At 37.9% G+C, this 27,018-nt stretch overlaps 2 protein-coding genes across 3 annotated transcripts; both read right to left on the bottom strand.

Annotated features, from left to right (window-relative positions):
• Window positions 1–572: 572 nt before the first annotated feature.
• On the bottom strand, window positions 573–5,009 carry LOC135448468 (fibrinogen-like protein 1-like protein). 2 transcript variants are annotated; one of them, XM_064714533.1, is made up of 3 exons: window positions 4,973–5,009; window positions 3,065–3,483; window positions 573–1,620 (listed from the first exon to the last, which is right to left on the bottom strand). In XM_064714533.1, exons 2-3 carry the CDS (start codon window positions 3,273–3,275, stop codon window positions 920–922), a joined length of 912 nt encoding a protein of 303 aa, XP_064570603.1. In that variant the 5' UTR covers window positions 3,276–3,483; window positions 4,973–5,009; the 3' UTR covers window positions 573–919. The 2 variants fall into 2 exon arrangements, with proteins under 2 accessions (XP_064570603.1, XP_064570602.1); XM_064714532.1 differs by lacking the exon at window positions 4,973–5,009 and having other exon boundaries at window positions 3,065–3,519.
• A 15,327-nt stretch (window positions 5,010–20,336) lies between these two features.
• On the bottom strand, window positions 20,337–26,989 carry EMC7 (ER membrane protein complex subunit 7). The gene is made up of 5 exons (XM_064714162.1): window positions 26,738–26,989; window positions 24,468–24,587; window positions 22,960–23,098; window positions 22,347–22,427; window positions 20,337–20,783 (listed from the first exon to the last, which is right to left on the bottom strand). Exons 1-5 carry the CDS (start codon window positions 26,971–26,973, stop codon window positions 20,631–20,633), a joined length of 729 nt encoding a protein of 242 aa, XP_064570232.1. The 5' UTR covers window positions 26,974–26,989; the 3' UTR covers window positions 20,337–20,630.
• Window positions 26,990–27,018: the final 29 nt, after the last annotated feature.

The following is a 27,018-nucleotide window of genomic DNA, read 5'->3' on the forward strand; positions in this document are numbered from 1 at the left end:
TTCTCACAGTGGTATTAAAAAAAGAAAACACTGAAGCACAGCATGGAACTGGGAGAAGTAACAGTCAAATAAAGGTAAATAAAGTGAAGTAATCTTCAGGGTAAAAATGGAGGAATAAACAAACAATTGCAATATCAGTCTGATCTTTTTAAAAATATATTCACAGTTTCTTGGGGGAAAAATTCAGAAGGGTTGTAAGCTTTGGATCAGTGGCTTTAAATGGGAAAGCTGGCAATCCCATTAGTGCTGAGTGCTCTGAAATGAAGGCAGAAAAGAAAAGCCTGTGCTGAATACTTCACTGTATATGGGATCATTAAAAAGTAGAGATAAAAGAAGAGTCAATGAAGGGGGAAAGAAGCCATGGGAGATGAGGTTAATTCCAATTTCAAATATTAAAATACCATTCACTAAAGTTAGAAAGAAAAGGCCTGTTGGAGTCCTATGGTACACAATACACTTCAGTGTGCCTTTTGTAAATGTAGCTTTTTAACTGGAAATTTCCTCCCTGCGCAATATATGAAGATGTGCAATTATAGATGTGCAAACAGTCATGAACATTGACACCAGTGCAAAACCTTCTGAAATGCATTTTTATTCAGGTATATATTGTACAAGACATCATATCCCGCATTTCATATCGGACTTGTCTTATGGCTAAAATAGTATAAAATTAATTATTTAAATCTTCTGGTTATTTAAATCTTGCGGTAAAGGCCTCAGTTTCTGACAGTTTCTCACTTGTGTGGTTGGCAAATTTCTGTGACATGTTCCAGTATTGAACAATATGTCAACATAAAGCCCCTAGAGAGGCCAAATTTAAATTTCCAGCTGTGGTTACTTAGGGCCGTTACTCAGTCAGTGAGTTCACTTCAGTCACTTGAGAAATAGTCCATGTTCCTGTCAAATACTCATGGCTTGTCTACAGTTCAACTTTCTGACAGGGGCAGGCCTTGGTAGGGTACGACTGATGGTGCTCGATGGGTTTGACCATCATCCATGCAAACTTGCAGGGCTGTTGCTTGCTGCAGTCTCTTTGCCAGTATATCACGTTCCTGCGGTTCAGGTTTGCCCCAGCACAGGCATCGTACCACCAGCCTCCCCCAGGAATGCCATTGAGCTCCAGCTTAGCACAGTTCATAAAGTAATTGTCATTGTCTCTGTCCTTGGTGGTGAACTTCTGGTTGTCATGGAGATAAGCTTCTGTGTCCAGGGTCAGAGCGTCAGTGGCGTTGCCTTTGTAAAGGCCAACCCTGATGCGATACTGAGACTCCTCCCCCTCAATCAGGAATGGCTCATACTGCCCCCATTTGACTTCAGCATTTAGATTCACAAGTTTAACTCCAAGTATGTATTGCACTGAGCTGCCAGTTAGCTGATGCATGTATTCATTTCCTAACCAGTGGTTCTCATCAACAGAGCCAAATCCATATTTGTAGTCCTGCCAAGTCCTGTCAAAGTCGACAGTGCTGTTGGCTGTAATGTGCTGGATTACTGTCCAGCCACCATCCTGCATGTTACAAAAGACAACAATTGGTTCTTCTTTTGGTTGGATGATGTAAAGGCCATCTCTGGAATTTCCTTTGGAGTGCTTTAAAATCTCAAAACAATCCCTAGGATAGTCTGAGTAAAAAAAAAGAAAAAAAGAAAGAAAAAACAAACACACAAAAAAATTAAGGTAAATTCTGTTCAAATAGTAAATTTCAGAAATTGAACTCTGTCCTTTAGAGTGACTGAATGACTGTCTTTAGACTGGAAACTGACTGACTTCATTGCAGCTGATGGCCATTTTTTCAGCTAAAGGGGGAAGATTTCCAGGAGGAACATGCAGGAAATATTCAGAAATTCATAAAATGGTTTGTTACTCTGTCATACAACAGAAGTATGATTTTGTATTTTTGACAGAAATATGGTTGAAAAGCCAAAAACTGTGTACATTCCTTTTCTACCAGTGTTCTTCCAGACTGAGTACTCAGCAAGTCTGCAATTCCCTGTGCCATCTGTAGGACAATTCGTAGCTAGACCTGGTCTTTTCCTCAATGAACAAATTAATTTCTCTTGAACCAATTTATACTTCAGGCACCTCTAACATTCTTGTGTTAAATTCTGAAATGCATGCCATGTTTTCACTGATAGAGAGATATTAAAGCATATTTCTTGTCAACATAAAGCTTATAAACATCTGAGGATTTTCATAGGAGGAGTTTTTTTCACTCAAACGCCAGGCTAAATTTTATAATGGATTTGCAGTCAGGACTACAGTTCTGTTCAGTGCTGAACACCAGCATCAGGAAGATGGGTGAAACTGCTTTTCCATTTTATTGCTCATCCAGTAGACTCAGAGGGTAACAAAAATGGCATATAAGGCTTGGGTTGACCCTCTCTATTTACTGCTGTTTTTTAAATGTAACATATTTATAAGGTAACTTCTTGCTCTAGTATAATATCAAGCATCTCTGAGACTGCAGTGCTCTGAATTTTACAATTGATTCTCAAGCTTCTTAAGAGCCAGAACATAATTTATTTAAATATACATTTACATATGTATGAACTTATAGAGAGAGAATTCCTTTTGTAGAGAAGGATGGCATTCATTGTTCTGTTACTCAGAAATTTGTTTATGAATTGCAATCACTCACTTCTCCATAGAGTTGAAAGGCATGTCCTTATGTCATTAGACTGTAAAATATTTGTAATTTGTATTTAATAAAATCTTGACAATTTTATTATCTCTGTGAGAAAAATTCAGTAAAAATTACATTTTCCTGGTAGACATAGCCTACCTGACTCCAAATATGATGCCATGATATTATAGAAGGATTATTTAAGTAATTTATATGGTGATGTCCAAGCCAGCAATGCACACAGTGAACCTCACAGTTCCCTTCTCAGTGATCATTATAGAACAACTTCTACAGATGGGTTCAGGACTTTCTGGCAGGACATGTTCATGTTGCAGATTATTCTTCCAGGGCTAGCTTTGGTACATGTTGGTTGAAACTGTTGCAGCAAAGCAATAAAGTAATGCACAGAACACTTCCAAATCACTGGCTGCCTTGATGAGTACCTTTCTGATGGGCGTTTCCCAGTCTCTCATGGTCCCTCAGGGGGAGGAGGTGGGCATTAGCCAGGCCCAGGGCCTCTCTGGAGCCCAGGGACACAGAGCACTGAGAGAGCAGGAGCAGCACCAATCCTGCTGAGCTCCTCAGCGGCATCTTCCTTCTGTGGCACTCCTCCTGCAGCAGTGCAGAGCTGAAACACAGATTGGAGCTGAACATGCCAATGGTTATGGCTTCTAGTGCAAAAGTCCTGAAGGAGAAAGCTTTTGAAATACTGAGCTTCAATACAGAAAGCCTCTGTCAAAGCTGGCTGCTCCCATTTTTTAAGGATCTCTCCTTTCCCGATGTCTTGTTTCTGGCAAATCATTCATTTCTCTGACAGAGTGCTGTGCTGAATCACTTAGAACATCTCTCACCTTGTGCCACACTAGGCAATGAAACATAATGCAATTTTGAGTGTGGCAAAAAGCCATCAAGAGTAATGTAATGACTAAAGAAAAAGCACAACTTTTAATTATCAGAGTTAAATTTTTCTTATTCCCTGAATCCAAACTATAGTGAAATAGAGACATCAATGGTGAAAGAGACAGAAGCAGTAACATTAGCTCTGCTGACTGTCTGTAGCTCAATCAGTACTCAGGCAGTAGGCTTTCCTAGTGCTGGAAAGGTTTCCATGCACTGGAGAACTCAACCTGAACTATGCTATTTTGTGAATTTCTATCCACAGCTTGAAGTAATAGGTCACAGGTTTCAATCAGATTTTTTAAAACAAGTTCAGTAGACAAAGCAAAACGACTATTCTTTAGCCCCTTCAAAACCCTCAAGTTCAATATACTGAACTGAAACGCTTTGAGCCTCATTTTATCCACCTTTTGGGGTACATTAATACTTCATTCAGTACAGAGGAAGGCTCAGGGTATTACTGGACTAAATCCTGGGGTCCTCACTTAGGCAAATCCCAGATTCTCTGAAGAGGAGTTTCTGTCAACAACAGCTTAGAACGAATCAGGTAAACAAATGTTTTCTATGCTCTCAAAGGATATATTTACTTAGACTCAAATCAAACTCTTTTAATGCTCTTTTAAATTTATTTTTAAGGACTGGGCTCCCCACAGTGGCATTGCTGAAGGCAGAAAATAGATCTACCAAAAAAGCTCTTTGGTCAGGCCTTATTTCCTGCCTGTGTCAGCACAGTTTGCAGAGGCCAGTACCCTTCTCCACAGTGGCTTATGTTGCAACAAAGCCACATTCCTTATAAATCTAATGACTTAGCAGCAGATTCAGCAAACAGTTTTCCAGAGTTAAAAAATTCAGTGTATTTTTTAAAAAATGTCCAAGATAAATCATTGCAATAAATTTCTGGTTTGAAAGTCAATTTTTCTACCTACCATACACAAGGCCAGCAAACCAGAATTTCCTATTCCACCTAAAACTATTCAGTAATAACTATAATTTAAGATTAAAATATAATTTGCCATTTTATGCAAATTTGTTCATTTGACATTGGGATCATAATAAACTGGAAAATTACATTCTATGAAATTTGGCACAGTGCTTCCCTTTAAGCATTTAAATTCTGCTGCACTTGTGTTTTCTACTGTCGTGTATCATCTTCCCTGAAAGCTTTGATTATTATAGCTATTATGAAGTATTAAATTATAAATTACTTTAAATCAAACCCTAACCCACAAGCCCAAATCCTGATTTTTGTGAAATTTGAACTTGGATCTGGAGGGTTTTTTTAACTATTTTGGTTTTCTTTTAGTATTTTTGAATATCAGTCTTTTTTCTTCACTTATATTTATGCATAAACATTGAAAATTTATTTAAAGATCAATTTAATTCCAGAATAAAAATTGATATTAAAAATTATTAAGAAAGCACCCAAGGAACACAGCACTGGGCAGACACCTTACCTCTTTCAAGTGAAGACTGGCCAAGAACACAAATGAGCTCACTCTCTACAGTTGTACTTTGCCTGCTACTTAAGTCCAGGTGAATAAATCAGACCCAATGTGCTATCTCAAATGCAGCAAAATTGCATAGTCCTTATTTCACACTGTGCTTAATCTGCTGGACTTTGCTCTGAAATATACTTGCAATAAAGTATGTATGAATTGTAAAGTACAAAGTTCTTCCATAATGATTAAAATGACATAGTAATTAAATTTCCTTTATTAACCAATAGTTGTGGAGAACCATGAAGAAATTTTAGTTCAGTAAATTATTTATGTTGCTTAAATAGACACAGGCAGATGGTAAAATTTACTATGCCATTTTGCATAGATGAATTAACTCAAAGCTCTACTGAAATGTAGTCATATTTAAATTGCACAGAAATTATTTGATTTTTAAGTATTAAGAACAAACCAACTATAAACCATGTTGTTACTTCGTGTTTTAATGTGAATGAATCAGAAACAGTGTCTGAGAGCTCTAAATATACAGCAAACAAAAGCAGATCAGGTGGTCAACAGGTTTCTATTTTAGTTTATGTGGAATATCGAGTCAGTTAACATTAACTCAGATCAAAACTGTCATGAACTAAATAAATTAATTATTGCTATGCATCTATGTATCTGAAAGTTCTACTGTCTGTCTGCACAGCCTTTAGATGATGTCTTATCTACATTTACCCTTTCAAAGATTAGACAACACTTAAATTTTTGAGCTCCCTCATCCACCCTGCAACCTGCTTTGATCAGATTCCATCCTTGAAACAAATCACAACTAAAATTGATGGAACATTTGACCTGTGCAAGCTCTACTTTGGAATTCAAATCAAGTCATAATTTCTGTTCTTCAATAATTAATCTTCAGCGAGGATTTGTATTTCATGTACAATTAAATCAATACCCACAGCAAATGTCTTAGGAAATATTTGCTTGTAACATTTAAAACCCAGTGATCTTTCTCTTCCATTTTAAAGTACAAGCAATCTATTACACAGGAGGATGTCCACAGAGAGTCAGAACAGTATCTTCTCCATGACACTGATCAGCAGTAGACCTACAGGGAAAAATTTAAGAATACATATTCTCTTCTTTAGCATTATGAAGCTCAGGCAACTTCTGATATTTGTGTGTTTGACAATATCTAATTTATGGCTGGTACCAAGTATTACAAGCCATGTCTAAGGCATGAAAATACTGTATGATAACTTATAAAATATAAAGTTGCTTTGAACATATACAGATCTTGCTGAAATAGTATGCTAAGAAAAGGTAGGAGAAGGTACTTTTCCACTCTGTCCTTATAGATACACTCTGAAAAACACCATTGGCCCTACTGGTATTTATTGATGGGTCTCACATCACCCTGGTATAAACTGGGGTGCATCTTTGGTGCCTTTGAGTCCCATATATTTCATCAGTGTTTATCTCCTCTCCTGTCTTTCCATTTCTCTTTACTTTCTTGCTGTTTGCTTCTTTGTTGATTTCCAAACTTTTGTCTGAGCTGGCAGAGCAGAAGTGAAGTGGGAAGTGTTTAATTAGAAGGGAGAAGGGCACCAGCATTCATTCAGTCATGCTCAGAAAGGCATCTATTTTTGTAGATGAAAACTTTGAAAAACAATTAAAATCTTTGCATCTCCCTCTCTGATCTTGATTCTGAGAACAGTTTTTTAAAAATTATATCATGATCTTAAGGTCAGAGTACTTTAGATAGGTATGGTTTGGTAATATACAGATTTCAAAATAAAACATTGCTAGAATGACTTGTTGTTAGCCATGTTAATTAAGATACTTTGTTTCCTAGCCCAATGACCACATATTCCTTCTCTAAAGTATGCTGAAGTTTTAATTATTTTTCTGATTCTGCTGAGATTTAACAGACAATCATTCATTTGAATTTTTCCAATTCAGGCTCACCTGTGTGGAAATAGTCTTTATACATTCTTCATATCCATATGGCACATGGGTCCAGCCTGTTCAAATCCCTCTGCAGAGCATTCCTGCCCTCCAGCAGATCAACACTTCCACCCAACTTGTCTGCAATCTGACTGAGGGTGCATTTGATCCCCTTTTACAGGTCATTGATGAAGACATTAAACAGGACTGGCTCCAGAGCCGAGCCCAGGGGAGCAGCACAGGTGAGCAGTCACCAGCTGGATGTGGCACCCTCGCCCCCCTCTGGGCCATCTCTTGAGCCACTTTCTTACCCAGAAATGAGGGCACCCATCCAGGCCATAGGAATCCAGTCTCTCCAGGAGAATGCTGTGGGAAACAACATCAAAGGCTTGACTAAGATCCAGGTGGACAACATCCACAGACTTTCCCTAATCCACTTGATTGGGTCACCTTGTGATGGGAGACCCAGTTGCTCAGGGTCTTTCACAAACCCATGCTGTGTGGTCCTGATCTCTGGTTGTCCTGAGTGCCATCAGGATGTTCTGCTCCATGAATTTCCCCAGCACCAAGGTCTGGATGACAGGCCTGCAGTTCCCAGATCCTCCTTCCAGTCCTGTAGACAGATGTTGCATTTCCCCTAACCCTCCTGGTTAGCCAGGACTGCTGGTGAATGGTGGAAAGGGGCTCAGTGAGCAGTTCTGCCAGCTCCCACCTGGCCCCATCAACCTGAATGTGTCTGAGTGGCAGAGCAGGTCGCTGAGCATTTCCCTTTGGATTGTGGTGACTTCATCCTGCTCCCCATTCCTGTCTTCCAATTCACAGGGCTGAGTAGCTGGAGAATAACTTGTTGTCAACCACTTCAAGAACCTCACGTTTTCCTTGTCCTTTGTCACTCTGTACCCCTGCATCCAATAAAGAATGGAGATTATCCTTAGCCTTCTTTTGCTGGTTATGCATTTATAGAAACATTTTTATTGTCTTTTAGGGCAGTAGTCAGATTGAATTCTGGTTGTGCTTTGACCCCTCTAGTTGTATTCCCCATAAGCTCACATTATCTTTGTACTTCTGAGATTCCTGACCTTTCTTCCAAAGGTCAAAATCTTTTCTCACTGAGTTCCTGTCCACATTCTCTGTTCAGCCAGGCCACTCTTCCTCGCCACATTTTCCCACATGGGACAGCTTGCTCCTGCATCTAAGATTTCCCCCTTGGAGAATGTTCTGCCTTTCTGGACTCCTTTGCACTTCAGGATGGGGGCCAATCTCTCTGGAAATCCAAGGCAGTTCTGCCGGCCCCCTCCTTCCTTCTCCAAGAATTTAAAATCTGTCATTTGATGATCACTGTGCCCAAGACGGAATCTGTCATTATGGGAAAGGCTTTGGCACAGGCTGGCGACTTGCATACCCAGGACCTTCAAAAGGCTTGGCATGGGTGAGTTATGGATTTGCATGGTTTCCAGAAGCATGCAAAATGCTAACTTACCTGCAAGAAAATTGTTCAGTAAACTGAGGAACACAAGAAACAAAGCTCTAACATGACAAAACATATAAAACACGTAACAAAGTATGTTAGCATCTTTCCTGAAAGAAGTTTCATAGGCACAGCACAAGTGATTGCTTTGGGAAAACAAACTAACACACCAGCAAAGCCCCACCGAACAACAAAATCAGGCCATAGAAATACTTCTGCAGCTTTGAGTGATTTTGAATTGCTTTGCAGCCTTGGCTAAATGCACTTTGGTATCTTTGCATAGGATTAGTAATATAAAAAAATGTTCATAACAGCTTTCACTTGTTCTTGAACTTATGAGCTGGCATTGGCATATGAAGTGTGTGTTTTGTCTGACAATGCAGAAAGCAGTTATTAACTGCTGAAACACAAGGCTGATTTCAATACAAATTTTCAATCTCTTTTTACGCATTCAGATTTTGTGAGATGAACCATTATTTGGGGAACAAACCAAAGTATATTTTTGACTAAATGTAAAACAGAACAAATGCTACACTCTTAGAAACATTTGACTTTTCAAGTATTCAGCAAATTTCTTGAGATTTCTTATGAAAGAACTGAAGTAAATATTAAAAACATATTCTTTGTACCTTCCTGCTGAACCCAAGGCTAAATTCTAAGGGTGTAGAAACTGAACAGAATTGAAGAGGGTTTTCTTTCAACAAAAACACTGACCTAACTTGAAAAATACAGTCAAAACAATCATCATGGAAGACACTGGAAAATAACTATTTGATTAGCTGACAGGACTGGTGGTAATAAAAAATCCTAAGTTACTCATCTTGCTTTGAAAAACAGCTTGATAGGAAACATCTGATTTTTTTACTCTAAGGGTGGCAAAAATTTCCAGATATGAACATTGCAGGTGAAAACTGTTGGAGAATACTTGCATGGAATGCCAATTAGGTGACATCTGTCTTAAGATAGTAGAATTTGTGATTCTGAGGGAAAGTATGTGCAGCATTGTGAGGAAAATATATTTTAAAAATAAAAGGCAGACCAATAAACTTAGGCAACCATCTTCTCTCTTGCTAAGAGTCTGAGAGAGACAGGCTCTTTGAGCAGGTTGGCAATTAATAAATGGTATTATAGTGAAGATGAAATGACAAATTATTTCTCATAAAGAAAGACAAGAATCATAGTAAGACCACAAAAGGTCTGGCTAAAAAGTTCTTTAAAAATCTGAAAGTCAGAATGAAGTTGTGTAAGTAAGGGGAGTCAAAGGACAAATCCTAAGAGTGATTATGTAGGGATAACACAATAACCAATCATGATAAAATTAAAGGTTAAGATTAAAAAGGTTACCTCTATCAAGGGACATAAAAACCCAAAAAATATTCTGTAAATAGATTGGATATAAAAAGAAGTTAAACCCAAAACCCCATTATTTTATGAGGGAGAAGGACAAATGGCACTGATTTTTTTGTTGCAGACTTCATAAGCAGTGATCAGATACTTTATAAAATGAATTTTAACAAAGGAGTAGGACTGAAGGCCAGATTAAGTGAAAAATCTCTCCAAAAATCTGAAGTAGTTCAGTATTTTCAAAGTCGCAAGGACGGATAAAATTGTGTTTGTACCTTACAATCTAGCAAGTCCTCTCTGAACCATTTACATAACAAAAAAAAAACCAAACCAGGGGATGACAAGGTAATGAAAATCAGCAAGGAAAGACTGGTCAAGAAATAAAGAAATCAAGAAATAAATCAAACAAGGTTTGTTCCTCCTTGCTACATGGATCCCTCATTTTCTGACCTTTGGTCCTTTCACTGAACATTTCATAGAAAGCTCTACATGCTCCTAGAGTCACATTACAAGTATCCCATAATAGAGCTGCATAGTGCTCTTTCCCCTGTATCCCATAGCAAATCCCTGTAGACAATACATCACTGTGCCAGGAGCTCTGGGATTTTTTATTTGGGTTTCACACCAGGGACAATGGTCTAATAATTTTCCTTTGATAACCTTAGGAGCAGAGAAGTCTGTCCCTTCCATTTTCACTGTTTATGCTGACTAGGGCTCCTCTGCATGTCACTATTCACCCAAATCTCACCAGGTTTTCAGCATGATTAATCCCATAGTCTAACAACAACACAGTCCAGTGGCCACAACATGTGACTTGGAGATTCAAACTGGACACCTGGGAAAGCTCGTTCACCTGGAGCAGGGAACAGGGGAAAAGGTTTCCCAGGTGGGTTGTGGAACCTCTGTACTTGGAGATTTTTAATGTTGGCTAGACACAATATGACACAATAGATGTTGGTGATAATCCTGTTCCAAGTAAGGTTGACTAGAGACCACCTAAATAACCAACACTTCATCAACTGTCTGGACTTCAGACAAAATAAACTTTAAAAGTACCTAGCATTTCAGATCGGATCCAGATTTGGCATATTGCAAAGCATGAGTCAAACTCAGAGTCATATTTTAAACACTACCTATCTAGGCAACAGTCAGATTTCAGGATAATTTCTACTACAAAAACACATCTACTAAAATCAGTAAGTTGAAAATATTTTCCATCTGAATGCACCAGTTTTACCTCAAGTACTTGAACAAACAGAAAAAAATATTTGAGAAGTACCTGCACAAATATTTGAGTGAAGAATTTCATATGATTATCAGCCCTGAAATATTTAAAAAGCAATGTGTTGATCTTAAATCAATTATCTATATGATTTAGTTTAAAACATTATAGCTTAACCTTGTAATATAGGAGTCTAAAAATTATTTTCTCAACTGGGACAAGAAGCAGCTGGAAGCATTGCCATGGCAACCATCTCATTTCCAAAGAGAGATTCTGTGACTTCTGTTGCTCTTTAGCAACCTCGCAGCTCAGTAGCATTGCTTAAAAAAAAAAAAAAAAAAGGGAGGGGGTCTTGAAAGAATCATGAAAAGAATGTTCTAAAACATAAAGCAGGCTTTAAGTAAACAAAGTAAATTCTCAGTCTGAGGGTGAGCCCAAGGAAAAGAACCAAATGAAAAAACCAAACCAAAACACATATATCCTACCACTCTAGCATGTGTCTTTGCAAATGACTGTAGAATCAATCTCTCCTGGAAATTATGTTTATCACAGATTTCACTGTCTCACACTAAGTACGTGACTTAGTTTCTTGATCCTACTGTTTAAGGAAAATTGATAGCAACATGAATAATACACAGGGGGTGGATAGGGTGGGAGCAAAAAAAAATTCTGTCAAAACAACACATTTTACTGCCCACAGCTCTCCCCAGGAGAGAGGTTGAGATCATATCATAAGAATTAGTCAGATTGCTCAATGACTACTGAAAGATTCTAAGGAACTATAGTCAAAGAACTTGTACAGACTAGAAAACCTGCAATACCTCTTAAACAAAGAGGTTCTGAAAAAATACTCTGGAATTTAGAAATTAAGGGAAGTTCATGCACAGATGTCAAGGTTATGGTTTAAATTCTTATTTACCTTTGCTTCAGTCTCATTGGCTAAATGCCCTTTCCTGGTTACTGGAGTATTGCATGGTTCTGGCACACTTGGGACACAGATGATGGTCACTCAGACAACAGTGTCTGGAAATGCTACAGGAGCACAAGGTCATACACAGGCTAAAAGTACATTTCTACAGGGTAGGCTGGCAGTTTTTCATCATGTGTGTTTGCAGAGACCAACACTGCTGAGACCAATACCTGCTGAGACCAAAACCCCTTGCACTGCCTGGAGCAGGAATACTGAAGCTCCTTTCAAAAGGAACACTGTGTAGCAGAGCAAGATCTTCAGAGGTGTGCACGTATTTTTCCACAGCTCTGAATGGAACCTGGCTCCACTGGCAACTTTAGTCTATATTTTCTTCATAAAGGAGCTAACTGAAGCAAGTAAGCACTGCTAAATATAATAAACACCACAGAGCCTAATTCTGGTTCAGACTTCTGTTGATAAACCACATCAAATTCTTATTGCAGAAACATTTGCTTATTCAAATCCCTAACTTGGAATGTAAAGGAATTGTTAGGATGTAAAAGCATGTAAAATAAACTGTATGTATCAAGTATTAAAAATACATAAGGACAGAATAGACAATGAAACACCATTAAAATACCCCCAAACCAATAAACAGTGCTTAAATCAAGTTAGAAATTAAAATCTTTTTAGATGTAATTATGTTTTGCAAAGAAGCAAATGTAGAAAGTGGAAGTTTATTTATTAAAAAAAAAAAGCTATCAAATTTGAACAACGTTCAAGAAGATTAAAAAAGGCTAACAAGGGACTGCAAAGCTGTAAAGGCACTTAAGGAGCTTCAGAGGGCAAGTGTATTCTGTCATATAAAAAAGAAATATAAAGAAGTTCAATGTATAAACAAGAGCATGCAGATTTTTTGTAATCAACAGATTTGATTGAGAGGCAGAATTCTACAAATTTGTTTCTTTACAATGTGATACTGATGAAGTGGGTTGAAAGTAGGAGGTGACTTTTGGTGTTAGTAAATGGGATTTAAGATGATCTTTTTCATTAAGAGTTATCCAGATCCTTTGGAAATTGTATTCAATCATCTCTTTTTCCCAGTGAAATAGCAGTAAACAGTGCATTATGTTAAACTCTTGTATTTGCAGTGAACTCTGTTGGATTCTATAAAATCCTTCTAATACTCTCCTCAGTGTACACTTACACTTTTTGGGGAAAAAAAGAACAAAAAAGCAACTCTAACAATAAAATAAGTTTTAAACATATTACAAAGAAAGCATAGCAGTTTGATCAGGTCTTTCCAGGACAAATGACCTCTCCACCATTAGTCAGCTACCTGGTGATAGAAATAATTGGTTGCTACCAGTGAAACACTTGAAAGAACAAGTGATATATACAATTATTTCTGCCAGCACCAGCTCAATAGAGCTTGGTACTGCAATTTCAACAACACTCTTGTAAGCCTTCAAAAAAACAGAGGGCAAAAAGAAGTGAAAAAAATCTGTGCAAGTACCAAGCAGAAAAACAAACCAAAAGAAACGAGCGAGTATCAACACTACAATGCAAAACCAAAAATGAGAGGATTTCAAGAAAACTTTCCTCTAGGAATCTTTACTGATTGTCTGTAAATGCTCATGTCTAATATGGGAGACCCTTACAAAGCTTACAGGTAGGAGTATTATTTTTATGAAGCAAACATTTATTACAAACCTGGTAATAACACCACAGTTCAGTTCTCATCACTTTTGATAAATATGATGATGGATGCTGTACTTGTTCCACTAGAAGCCTGCTCCACCTCTCATCTGAGCTCCTCCTCTTTCTAAGAGAGAATGTTTTGCATGGCAAAAATACAGGCTTATTAGGAGGTTTGACCTCAAATTTCTTTGGATACTCTCTACTAATTCAGTTTCTGCATTTCTCACCTTCCAAGATGAAGCATTCTGACCCACATCCACGGATGACTGAGAAAACAAACTGGTAGAAAAAGAAACACTCCTCCCTACTGCCAGAAATTTGTTCCAAGTCTTATTCTGTTCTTGTCCCAGGAATGGAAAGTATTAGTTCCAAGTATTTAACTGGATTCTTCATGCATCTGCATGGTAAACAGCAGTCCTGTGCCCTGCACACCAGACTATGAGCTTGGGTGCCCTATTCTCCATTCTGAATCACAGTGGAAAACTCACACCTGTGTGAACCAGATAGCAAGTAGATCCTTAAAGGATCCAGAGAACTTCTTAGGAGAATATTCTAATATTTCATACAGAAAAAACATTCCTCTAAAAAAAACTGTGTCCTCTTTCACTTGCTGTGTTTGCAAATGAGTTTCACCACCTGTTATATTACTTTGTTCATGTTTGTATTCAAATTAAAAGAATCAGTCAAAAATTCAGTTTTGTTTGAAAAATACAACAAAAGGTTTTTCTGTTGCATATTCACTACCTTTTGCCCTTGACTGAATGACAGTCTTTAATAAATTTTTATTCTACCAGCCATGCAGAAACAAACACATAACACAAATGATCCTAACTGTGGTGTTTTGTGCATCATCAGTAAATGAGGTAACTAGTTAAAGTTCCACTTGTTTTTCCACAGAAAATTATTCTGTCATTAAATCTTTATAGCCTTATTAGAAACAAGATATTACATAAAGGTTACTGACAGCATAGTTGAAGGAATAACCTTGGAATTTAAAAAGTGAACTGGTTTTCCTGAAAAATCAGTATTTATTATGAAAGAGGATGAATAATCCTTTATGGCTTTTGAAACACAGAAACAAAATAAATTAAAATACCTCAGCCTGTTTATGACCTCAAGAAGCTTTCACTAGCTCAATCTGAAAATAGACTAAATCTTAATACTATTCCTACAGACAATTTTCTGACTAAAAGCTCCCTGAATGCTGTACTAATATACAGCCTGAATTACCAGATTATACACAGTATAATGTTCAAAACAGTCATTAAGATCTAAGGTCCAAGTGTCTTTAAAGCCACTGAAATGATGAAAGAAGTAAGATTCTTTAAAATTCCATTTTTTCACTATCAATACTAATTGCTTTTTGCAACTCAAAGTTCCAAAAAGAAGACTATTAGGTTTATTAGAAGACTATTACACAGCATGAACCCTGGATTGAGTGGGAGAAAAATGGCTGGATTGTACCACTTGGGGAAGAGCCTTAAATGAGTGACAGTTTTTATGTTGTGATGGAGGGAAAGACTGATGAACTTCATCTCTTGAATGAAGAGTATAGCAATCTTTCTAAGATGGAAAGAAACATGGGATAACTGCTTTTTCTTCACTCACATGGGTAATAGGCAAATACCAAATAGGCAACGAAGTCAGTGCTCTTCTAAAGGCTGTGACATTTCATTTGCTCTCTTGTCACTTGCCAAAACTATGTCCACCTAGAAAACACTGTCTGTAGGAAATGGAAACATCTTCCAGCTACAATTTTTTGCAAACCTTAATATTTGAGTGAAATACATCATGATAGCAATACTTAAATTTTCTTCTGCCTTTGGGGGCTTTCTCCAAATTCTTCTCCTCACAATTAATTATAGCTTCAAGTATCTTACTAAATGAAACATTGCCAGAGAACTTCCCTGGACATGGGAATCTGCTGATTCAGAGTATTAAGCTTGTGCAATAGCGGTCAATACATCCTTGGAATGTGCCTAATAACAGTACTGTCCCTCCCCTCGCAGTAATTCCTGGATATGGTAGCAAAGTTAGCATGGGCAATAAATGACTCCTGAGCCACAGTGTCTGAGCTCTGTTGTGGAGAGCACAGCACGCACAGGGGTTCCTCCTGCCAAGCTGGCCTCTGAGCCAGTTCCTGCTTGACAAGCTTTATAGACCATGATTAAGCCTATTATGTGGGACCTTCCAAATGCCCTGTGCACCACAGGTGCTTCTTGTGCTTCTCCTGCCCAAGAATGTGCAAAATGTACATATGTAATCTTTTCAACCTTTTAACATTGTTCAGTAAATCTGCTTTTCCACTGATTTGAAGTTTAAAATTTTAAGTCCTTTCTGTATTCCTTAGCCCATCAACAATTTAAGTGTAAACACTTAAATTTTCCTTCAGTTTGTTAAATTAGCACAACATATAGCCAAATATATCCATAGTTTATTCCACTAAGGCTTCGTTACTATTTATTTTATACTGGTTATTTTTCTAAAATAAATAAGTTTCAAATGAAACATAAAATTGCAGGAATACAAATTCACTATCTATTAACTACCAGTAGCAACAAAATGAAGATCAGAGATCTCTTAAACATGAAAATTAAATCCCTTTAGTACTTTAAGATACTTTTATGACTGTTAGCCTAGGGTCCTTTTATCAAACTGTAAAACCAACTTTGCCCTCTTTGAGCTACTGATCACACATGACCTTTATGCAATTAAGGGTACATTAACACCCAAGTGGAGATGTTTAAATAGATCATAGTGATTTAATACACTTTTCACTAAGTTGGAAAATTGCATGTACTTAAATTGCCTAGATTGTTTTTGAAATCTTGACATGCAGTTACTTTAAAAGGGTTGCTTTAACAGATAGATATAAACATCTACACAATAATGCTTAACAAAGACACTCTTTAACAAGATTACATACTGGATTTTTTTAGTAAGTTCATTGCCAGCCTATCTGAGTACTCAATATTCATTACAAAATTTATCTTCACAATTTTATGGGATGAGCTTCTCATAAGTCATACACTAGAAACTGAAACAGAAATAAATAATAGATGTTTTGTACAGTCTGACAGTTGCATCTGAACCCAAGGCACTTGATACCAAAGTTCTCTTCACAAATACAAGCCTTAATCACAAGCCAGCCTGTCTCTCTGAAGACACACACCCCAATTATGGAGCCATTATCACCCCCACTGCATCAAAAAGATAAAGAGCACCAACAATTTTTTTGTTTAAAACAAAGGGGAGATATCTGTACATTATATTTCCTCCTTATGTGTGTAGAATGTCAGCAACTTCAATGATGCAACTGGTAAAATTATTTCAAACTGTTCCAAACACCTTCCAGATCATCTTAAGTGACTAATAGCTAAAATAGACTTCAGCAAAATATGTCTCCTCTCCCTTCTACACAGCTTGTCATAAACTCAGTTGCCCACTCATTCAGAACATGGCTAAATGAGCTCTTCAGCTACAAATCCTCAAGATGCAGTGAGCTCATTGTACCACTCACAGTCACTGCCAGGAACAGAGAATTCCTGCCTCTGACTGTTTCTGGTGCTTACTTTCTGCTGGCTCTGGGATTTCTTTGATCCTTCTGTAAGCTGATTTAACTTCCTAAAACATAACAGAATTCCAGCAGACTGATGAACCAATTTTACTTGTTAAGTCAAGGCACGACAAAGCCTGAGAAGTACCAGAACTTATAATCAGAAGGTTATCCAGTCCAAGCTGAAGAAGCCTGTCTTCCTCCTTTTGGCAATAAGGAAATCAGCTTGCCTACACTCCAAGTAAATTTTCTGCTCTGAGGTATCAATTTCTTCAATTTATATTCTGCCTTATGTTATCTCAAGAAGCCTCACTAAAAGGCAGCTATGTCGGTTTTAGTTTTTGAAAATGAAGATGCCAGACTAACAGAGAAGACTGACTCCTAAAAATCTGTACATAAGAAAATAAAAGTGAACTACAGCAAACATTTACTTTCTGCAGAAATGCAACCTTGCATTTTAACTGCTTCAGGATCAAGTAAATTTTGCCTAGTGCCCTTCAGGATAGTCCAAGGCCACATTACAACTTTCACTGACTGTGCCAGTTTTGACTGTGGTCGAGTTTTAATGTTCTCAGTGGTTGGTGTGGAGCCATGCCTAGGACTTGTGCTGGAAACAGTGCTGGTAACCCAGAGACATTTTCATTACTGATGCACAGTGCTCCACAGAGCCAAGGCCTTTAATGCTCCCCACCCCATGAGCAAGGGGCTTGGGGGGGCACAAGGAGTTGGGAGGAGACACAGCCAGGACAGCTGACCTCAAATGACCAAAGGGATATTCCAGACCATAAGGCACCACGCTCTGCATAGAGTGGGGAGAAGAGTGGGATATTTGTAGTGATGGCTTTGTCTTCCCAAGTATGCATTAGGTGTGCTGGAGCCCTGTTGTCCTGGGCATGACTGAACACCTGCCTGCCCATGGGAGGTTGTGAATTCTTTGTTTTGCTTTGTGCGCAGATTTTGCTTTCCCTATTCAACTGCCTTTATCTTGATCCACAAATGTTCTTTCACCCTTCTGACTCTCTTCCCCATCCCACCAGGGGAATTGAGTGAGCAGCTGTGTGGGGCTGGGCTATTGGATGAAGTTAAACAACAATGACCAACTGACCGCAGCGACCAATACACTCTGGCTAGAACCTCTCTGCTCACTTGACAAACAGATTCCAGCTCTAAAATGAAAAAAATTTGTAACTTGCAGTAATTCAGCAGCAGACTAACACACTTCTACAAACTGTTTTATCACAAACGAGTCTTAAAAGGAGGTGAATAATATACAAGATTTTTGGGCTTGGATTTGTATGGTAACAGGTTTCTGAGAGCAGACATTGCATCTGATCCCAACGCATAGAGGAACTGCCTCAACCTTCATATACAAAGTCCTAAGAAAAAGAGAACTCTTGAATATTCCATGTGCTCCTTCTAAAGTTTTACTACAATCTTTACAATTTCTGTGAACTTTTTCACTCTGAACTCCTAACAAGGACTTCCATTTTTTCGTGGACTGAATTCTCCATTCTCCCTTGTAAAGAAATCAAGAGGATGAACAGACACCACAAAAGAAGGAAGAAATATGAATTCCTACCTTTGGAATTTTTCCATGTTCCTAACATGGGAAAATGCATCACTATGATTAATTATAAGCTAATGCAATTCAATTGTTATTTCAATTACTGTTAAACAAAAGTAACTCATGGCTTGTACTTTCCAGGATAGCACAGTAACAATGCTAATTGCTCCATCTTCAAAAAACTGCTGGTTTTCATATATTTTTTTAATAAGAAATTGCTGAAAGAGGTTTTTTTTTAATATAGTTTGGTTTTCTTTCTTCATCAATGCAACTTGACACTTATTTTAGCAGATCCTTCCAGCAAGGATATCCAAATATCTTTCTTGTCTCCACTGAAAATATTTTACTTAATATGTGAAACAAAAAGACCATTCAAGCAAAACAAAAAGAGAGCAAAAATGTGCAGTTTACTCTGCAGAGTGAAATCTTTCATTGTCCACAGAAAACACTGGGTTATTTCTTCTCCAAAACCTCAAAACTGACTTAAATCTTATTAAAGAGTATTTAGTCTTTTGCAACTTTTATGTTTCCCAGCATAACTTCTAAATATGTATTCTAAGACAATTTATAGTCCTCTTCTGTGTAAGACAGAACAAATGCATGCACTATAATTGATTTTGCTTCAGATGTATTGTAAGTGGATGTCAAATACCATTTTTGGAGGCAGATATACATTATCTCTGCTGCACTGACCCTGTTACCTGAGAAGTTACCAACTGTAAAGAAGAGCAATGTTTATGATGACAAAAAAAAGAGGACTGTTACTAATAGGGTTTGGCAAGTATTGCTGTCATTTTAACATGCAAATGTTCAACTAGTAAAAAACAATCAGTTTTTTCAACTTTTCTCTGGGTAGCTTGAAAACAAACTGCATAAGAAATATACAGGCATGCTTGAAGAACAAAGTTCTGCCAGTGACTTAGCATTCCTCAAGAGCCATATACTTTGGAATGTAATTTGTAAGATGAGCAGAATTTAACTTATTACTACACCTTAAGTTCTTTTCTTTAATTTTAAAATTAGTTAATTTGAACTGCATTTCAAATTCTGCATTTGGCCTCAAATCCTTCCACTGGTAAGTTGAAAGCACAGCACACATAGAAACAGTACGAAGAGCTGCAGAAGTGATACATGTAATTTAGAAAAGAAAGATTCAAGATCTTGACAGCTTAAATGAATTCCTCATGCAAGATACTTTGCTTTCTTTCCTCCCAAAGAGTTTTCAGCAGAAACTAGATCAGAGTAAAACCGGGCAATACACAGTGGAAAATCTTTGAACTAAAGAATGCCCACAGAAGTTGTGGAGTCTCTCTCACTGAAGATATCCAAGAAACACCTGGATGCAATCTTGTGCCATGTGCTCTAGGATGACCCTGACTGGGAGATCAGACCAGAGAACCCATTATGGTCCCTTCCAACCTTACCCACTCTGTGATTCTGTAAACGGTAGAGGCAGCAAACTGCATAAAATGAAATGATTTTATGTGTAACATGTGACAAGCTGATACAGCAAATTACTTACCCAGTAAACTCACAACTCCATTTTGAAAGAATGATTTTTTCATTTCAGAACTCAACAAGTGTAAAACATTAAAGATATCTTAAAATGGAACTCCACTTCTATTATCTTTGAAATTTTTTATACATTGTCTTAAGACACTTATTACTGTGAAGCACATTGTATAATTTATTTGAATTTCTACAGAACAATATAGTTAATTTAGTATAATCAATAACTTTATACAGATACAGTATTGAAGCCATGTCATCTTTGCTTACTGTCAAGTACAAAACAGCTTATACAATCTAAAAAATAGCTACAAACCACTCTTGTAGCATAATGTATGTTGTGCCAGGTTAAAGTTTACAGCAGTGGCTTTTTGATCTTTCAAGACAAATAAACATGACACCAATATGACAACAAATAGCTGTGCAAACTCAGACTTAGGAGGAAGACTTAACTACCTCCTTTTCCCAGAACTACTTTTCCCTGCTTTACTGCTGCTACCACCAGACTTGCCGGAAGATTTTGAAGAGAAAAGTCTTGTCATGAATTCAGACACATCTGGCAGCTCGTGGTTGGAATTCAGCATGTTCATTGACTGCTCCATTTCCTGCATGACAAGATCAGATAATCTTAATAGCTTTTAACAATTCTGGCTGTATCTAAGGCATCAGTTGAAAGACTGTATGAGAAAGATAACAAATTTTCCCAAATACTGTTTTACTTTTTGTAGTCCTCCAGGATACATATTGCTACATAGTTTTATGCAACCACAGCCAAAACCACCCAGCTACACACAGAAACATAAACCCCCAAAACTAAAAGCAGCAATGCGTGGAAAATGGTAACCATGTCTTAAGCAGTCTTACAGGGCAATCATCTGATAAAAAAATTCTGAAAAATAGAAAATATTTCTTTTCAGCACTACTTTTCTCCATATTAAAATTTAGGCTATTGCTTAGATATTCAGATATGCATTCTCACAGATGTCATACTTTTGTTTTTCAAATCAGTATTATTTATAGCAAATTTACAAATTTTTGATGCTGTTTGAAGGAATTAGATATTTTTATTGCCCTACTTTCTGACACCAAGCTACTAGAGTACTGCAGCTGAGTTTTCATTCCTTCAGGAAAAAAGGATTTAAAAAAAAATATATATATATATATATACAAACTAGTACTGTGCTGATTCCAGAAAGAAAAAACAAGTTAATTTGAAAAATGTCATAGAACCTCCATATAAACCACAAGTAAACACTTAACAATTTAATACATGGTCATCGAGAGAATGTCATTACAATTTGGTTCTTAAAAACAACTTTTTCTTACTCTTTAAAGATAAGTTAAATTAGAAGCAAAATTCTTCCAACTTAAAAATTTCTCATTAAGAATTCATTTAAGTTATCTGATAAGAACTAAATCATCAGAAGTTTTGATGGCCTTACCATCAAAAGAACAGCCTGTCTCTAAGCAGTGTCAGATCAGTGAAAAAAGTAAGGAATATGTGATTTTCTTTTTTTAAAATTAAACTTCCAGAGTTCAGCTTGTTTTGAAGAATATGCCATGAATACCTAGTATATCTTTTATCTGTTTTTTTAATCAAAATTGTAGCCAAAAGAGTATTATACAGCTCTGGTAGGTTTTCTAAAGGTATCACTTATTTTAAAAAAATTACTCAGACACCTATAAAGTACTACTGAAGACAGTGGTCATTTACAGAAGAAGTTTTAGTTAACCAAGCCTTCAAAAGCAGCCACCCATGACAGACAAATAATACTTGTAAAAATAAAAGATTTAGCAAACACCTTGAATCTCCATTTTGTCCTAGCCTTCTGCAATTCAGCATTTTGCATGATGAAAGGACAATAAATCAGATAATTTAATGACTACATTAAGACTCTGTATCATATACACTAGCATGACATCTGGATTTAACAGTGCAGTCAACTGCGGTTTAGGCTGAAGCACAAGAGAACCCCACATCACACCCCTCTCAACACACTTGACACTTATTAAAATGACTCACTGCTAAAACAGCAACACTCTATTAGCTGAATAAATGATGCCCATTAAGCTTTCCTTAAAAGTACAGCTCTGTTTTTATTACTTTTCTGTGCCCTGAAATCTCATTATCTTTGGCCTCCCCACATGCATCAACTGAATGTACTTACCCGCCTCATATCAGGATCACTGGTGTTGACAACTTTAGGCAAAAGCACAAATATCAGTAATGGAAGAACCATCATCATCACCTACAGAGAGAACAGGAAATACCTCTTCAGCTTAGCTGTTGCTCTAAACACTTTTAGGACCTACTAAATTAAAATGAAGCTGTACTAAACAGCCAAACTCTAGAACTACTGCATTCAAAACAGTAAGCCAGTAACATTTGTCAGGAATGAAACCTGGCATGGGAGTATTGTGCTTTAAACAACAGTTTTCAAAGTTGGACCAATAAGGCAAATGCTTGTTCTCTCTTACACCTGCTGTAATTAGAGTGTTGCAACATGTTATCTCTGCACTATTAGACCAGCATCACATTGTTAAAGGAAGAGACCATGGGCTGTTTTCAGAGGACACACATTAACAGTGGTATGTAAGGGAGGAGACGTCAGAGAATATCTTCCCATTTGTAAGCACGTAAAATCCAATAAAACAATCCTCTCAGAAAAGCAAAGGAAAAATGCACATTCTCCTCAATTGTTTTTGTTCTTAGGATTCTGACAAATAGGTGTATTTGGATCCTTAGCATACTTGTAATATTTGTGTGCTGCCTGTACATACCATAGGGTTCATGAGGAAATCTGTCCATCCCCAAGATTCTCTCTTTATAAAGTATGAAGGTGGTCCAGAAGATTTCATCTGGAGTGGGTATGGCAGCCTGACAACTTCAGAGGGTTTGATGTAATTCACATATCTTGCTCTATTAGGCAAAATGCAAATAATTGAAAATATAAAACATAGAATCTTTGGCAAAGCATAAAGAAGATTTTAAAAAATCTAAACAAGTTTTAATAAAAGACTACAAACAAAACCATCCGCTATGCAGTGTCAGCTAGGCTGCACTTTTGAAAAGCTATCTTCTCTCAGCAGCACATTTGATGGAATCAAAAGCAAACCATTTTTTGTTACCTTGCAAAAGTAAGACATACTATGCTGTTTAGGGTCCAGCTTTGAACAGTGTAGTTTAACCAGTATGTTCAGAACATCATCTACTCACAAAGTTAATACCTTTTCCACAAGTGCATTACTCTGCATTTATCAATACTGAATCTCAGTCTTTAGTGCTTCAGGAGGTTTTTCCATAGCTCATCACCAGTATTCTTCATCTGGGCCTAATATTCAGATACTTACTCAGTACTAACATCTTTGTCATTCTTGACCCATTTTTCATGATTTATGAATATTTATCCATTTTCTGCAACTCCAGGGATAACTTCTGTCCATAAATAATTTATTCCTTGTGAATTTTTCACCAAATACTCATCTAGAGAATGTCTATAGAATCTATAGATATAGAATTCCCTCCTATCTTACAACTATGTCTTTTCTTCAAAACTTGAGATTTTCAAGTAGATCTCATCAAACACATCTGTCATCCACATGCTGTTTTCTCTTTCTAGTTATCAACCTAAGTTTTTAAGGCAGCATATCCCTTAGAAAAGCCCTGACATTTTCTCCAAGTATCATTGTTTTTCATGCATCTCTGACTTCCCAGCTGCATTACTCATTTTAGTCTCTATCTGTTGGACTGGTAGGGATGCCAAGCCTCCTCCTACTTTCCTTTGCAGATGTACCCCAGCAATTTTCTCAACATCAAATTCGTTACCTTACTAGTCCTTAGATACACAAATGGTGCTAAGGGTGAGGTTATACTCAATATTTATCTATATCTTTTTAATTGTTACATATTAATTATTGCCAATAAGATACTAACAAAGTATAAAAATAAAAATTTAATAAAGTTTGGAAAAACCTAAGCTCAAACAATCTGCTTTGAGCTTATTATAAGCTCAAACATTATATTAGAACTATAATTATGTACAATAATAATAATATGATCATATTGTATTAATTATTACTATAAACAGACTGTTTGCAGTGTTTTCTGTGAGATTTCAATTTTTAACCTCCCCTAAATATACTGCAGAAGTATTTACCCTGATGATTAAGCTGATGCATCTAGTCTGAGATGGAGCATCAGACCTACAGCACTGCTTCTGTGAATTTCTGTACTGTGCTGTCAGGCACACAGAACTCACCAATACAGAGGCAAATCAGGAAAGGCTCACCTCATTTTGCCCTTTGAAGTTATGTCAACTCGAACAGGCTCAAATTTATGAGCAGGGGATATAACTTCCACTACGTAAGATCCTGAAGGTACATCATGAACCACAAAACTTCCATCTGTCCTGAAAAAAACAGTGAGTTCCACAACATTTCAGTATGCTCCAGAATACAAAACAGAGTGCTCTTCTGTTTTTGTTTTTTAAAGAAGCTGTGTCATTTTATATTACAAATCTTAATATATCCACAATGACCAAAAGGAAAATTTAAACCAGTCAGCACTCACAATATCAAGCCCTTTAATTCATCAATGTGCGCTGCTACAGGAGCAGAAATTCCCTGCTAGGTTAAAGATTCTGTTGTACCCTCAAGATGTTGTCTTGCTGGAGGAATAATTTACCAGCCCAAATAAGATCTGAAATAAATTGTATTTCATGTATTCAAGTGATGGCAGGAGTAATTTACACCTTCCTTTCTCCTTCTGAAACACATACAATGAAGTTTACTTTGCTTTGGTGCTTTTGCTGAACGCAACCCCCCCAGAATGCCGTCCTACATAGTGTGGGTTGGTGCTAGGGATGCCTTGCAATGCAAAAATAGCAATTTGTACCTTTGTTGAGAAATAGAGGTTTTTACTTCTAAGTGCTCCCTTTAGGACCAGCCTACGCTGGAAAGCTCAGCCACAGTAACAAGGAAACTAAGAGCTCTAAACACGTACACAGAAGGGATTTTTAGACAGGTGGCTTTTATTTTAACATATGAAACTCAAATATTCAATGAAAATATTAGTAAGAGGTTACTTGGAAGCTTCAACACTAGTTGCCTTAAAGGTACAGAAGTTTTCCTCCTATGTGCTTCCAGAAGTTTCCAATAAGAAAACCCTAGTGCTCTCTACCCTGTTAAGAGCAACATCAAAGATCTCTTTCCTAAAAATAAGATGCAAAGTTAAGACAAAAATTTGTTAAAAGGGAAAAAAAATGTTATAAACCGTAACACATTAGAAACATGCAGCAGTAAAACAAATAATTGAGCTCTCTTAAAAGTGAATTCGCAAAGAATTTGTCATTATGTGCTTACACCACATCTCTCTAGGTGGACCTACCACCTTTATGTAATGATTTGAATCCCTAACAATGCTTACGCTATCTTATATTGTGACTGTTTTAAGGATGTTTTCCTTTTAATTTCTAAAGTTTCTTAAGTATTCAATTAAGCATTCAGAAATTTGTCAACCTGACAGCAGTTATTACATCAGCTCCTGGATATGATGTCAGCCTCTCATAATTTGTTTGTAGTGGCTTAGCAGGTGCTACAGTGCCAGGATTCTACAAGATCTGCAGAGTAAAATCTATTGTGTTATCCTATTGATAGGACCCAAAGTCAAAGTCAAGTTTAACTCCTATTGCAGAGGGATTAATTAAAAATTACGAATATTTATGAGGGTAAATCTTAATTCCATGCAATCTCATTTTCATACATATTTTAAAAGCAATGTATTATACTGTACTGAAAATCACAAAGAATGCAATTTAGAACTTCTACTCTTGAAATTACATTAGTTCAGTTCTTAATTCTGAGGATTTTTTCTGTATCTTAGATTCTCTAGATCTCTTGCTTATCTGAATATATCCAGCACCATGCAAGTCTGAATAAGATAATGATTCTTTACAGCTTCCAGCTACATTTGCATGATTTCTGAAAGAATAAAGCCACGTCCCTTAAATTAGCTTTCACCAACACAGTTTAAGGTTTTCACGGGTACTCAACACAGAACTTTAACTTCTACCATGACCAAACACATCCACATCGGGCAAATTCTTTGCCAAGGTGAGTTTCTTAAATAAGGAGTGGCAGAATTTACAACAGAAGCTGAGAAGAAACACGGTTCTCCAGACAGCGCAAACGCGTTTGGGGTTTCTGTTTCGGCTGTTGTTTCTTCGTTTGTTTGAATTAAAACTTCGTTCCTGAGCTTTTGGGCAACAACCTGAGCCATCAGTCCGGATACGCCTGCCGGAGGCTGAGGCCAAACCCTACGGCAGTGCAAGGCTGGCCGTGCCCAGCCCATTACAAGGCCGGGGCCCAGCGCTCACAGCACCGCCCGCAGCTCAGCTCGGGATTCTGCGCTTCCACGGTCCCGCGGCCGTGCTGACCGGGACACGGCCGAGCCCTGCAGGAGCCGCCACCCGCCATCTCAGGGCCGGGCCGGGCCGGACTGCGAGCGGGCCCCACGGCCCCGGGAGACGCCGGCTCCCGCCCCGCCCCGCCCGCCGCTCACTTCAGGAAGCCGACGTGCTCCTCCCCGTCCACCAGCACCCGGGCCCCCGCGATCCAGTCCTGCGGCTTCACCCCGGGCACCACGGCCCGGCCCTCGATCTTAAACCGCTCCCCGGGGCCCGCGCCGCCCGACGGCTCCGCCGGCCCGAGGGGCTCCGACCCGCGGGCTCCGCGGGGCAGCGGCGCCGCCGAGAGCAAGAGCAGCGCCAGGCACAGGCCCGCGCCCCGCGCCGCCATCGCCGCGCGCCGCCCGCACCGCGCCTGCGCCGCGATTGCTCCGCC

This window comes from Zonotrichia leucophrys, chromosome 5, assembly GCF_028769735.1.
Source record: "Zonotrichia leucophrys gambelii isolate GWCS_2022_RI chromosome 5, RI_Zleu_2.0, whole genome shotgun sequence".
Lineage (NCBI taxonomy): Eukaryota > Metazoa > Chordata > Aves > Passeriformes > Passerellidae > Zonotrichia > Zonotrichia leucophrys.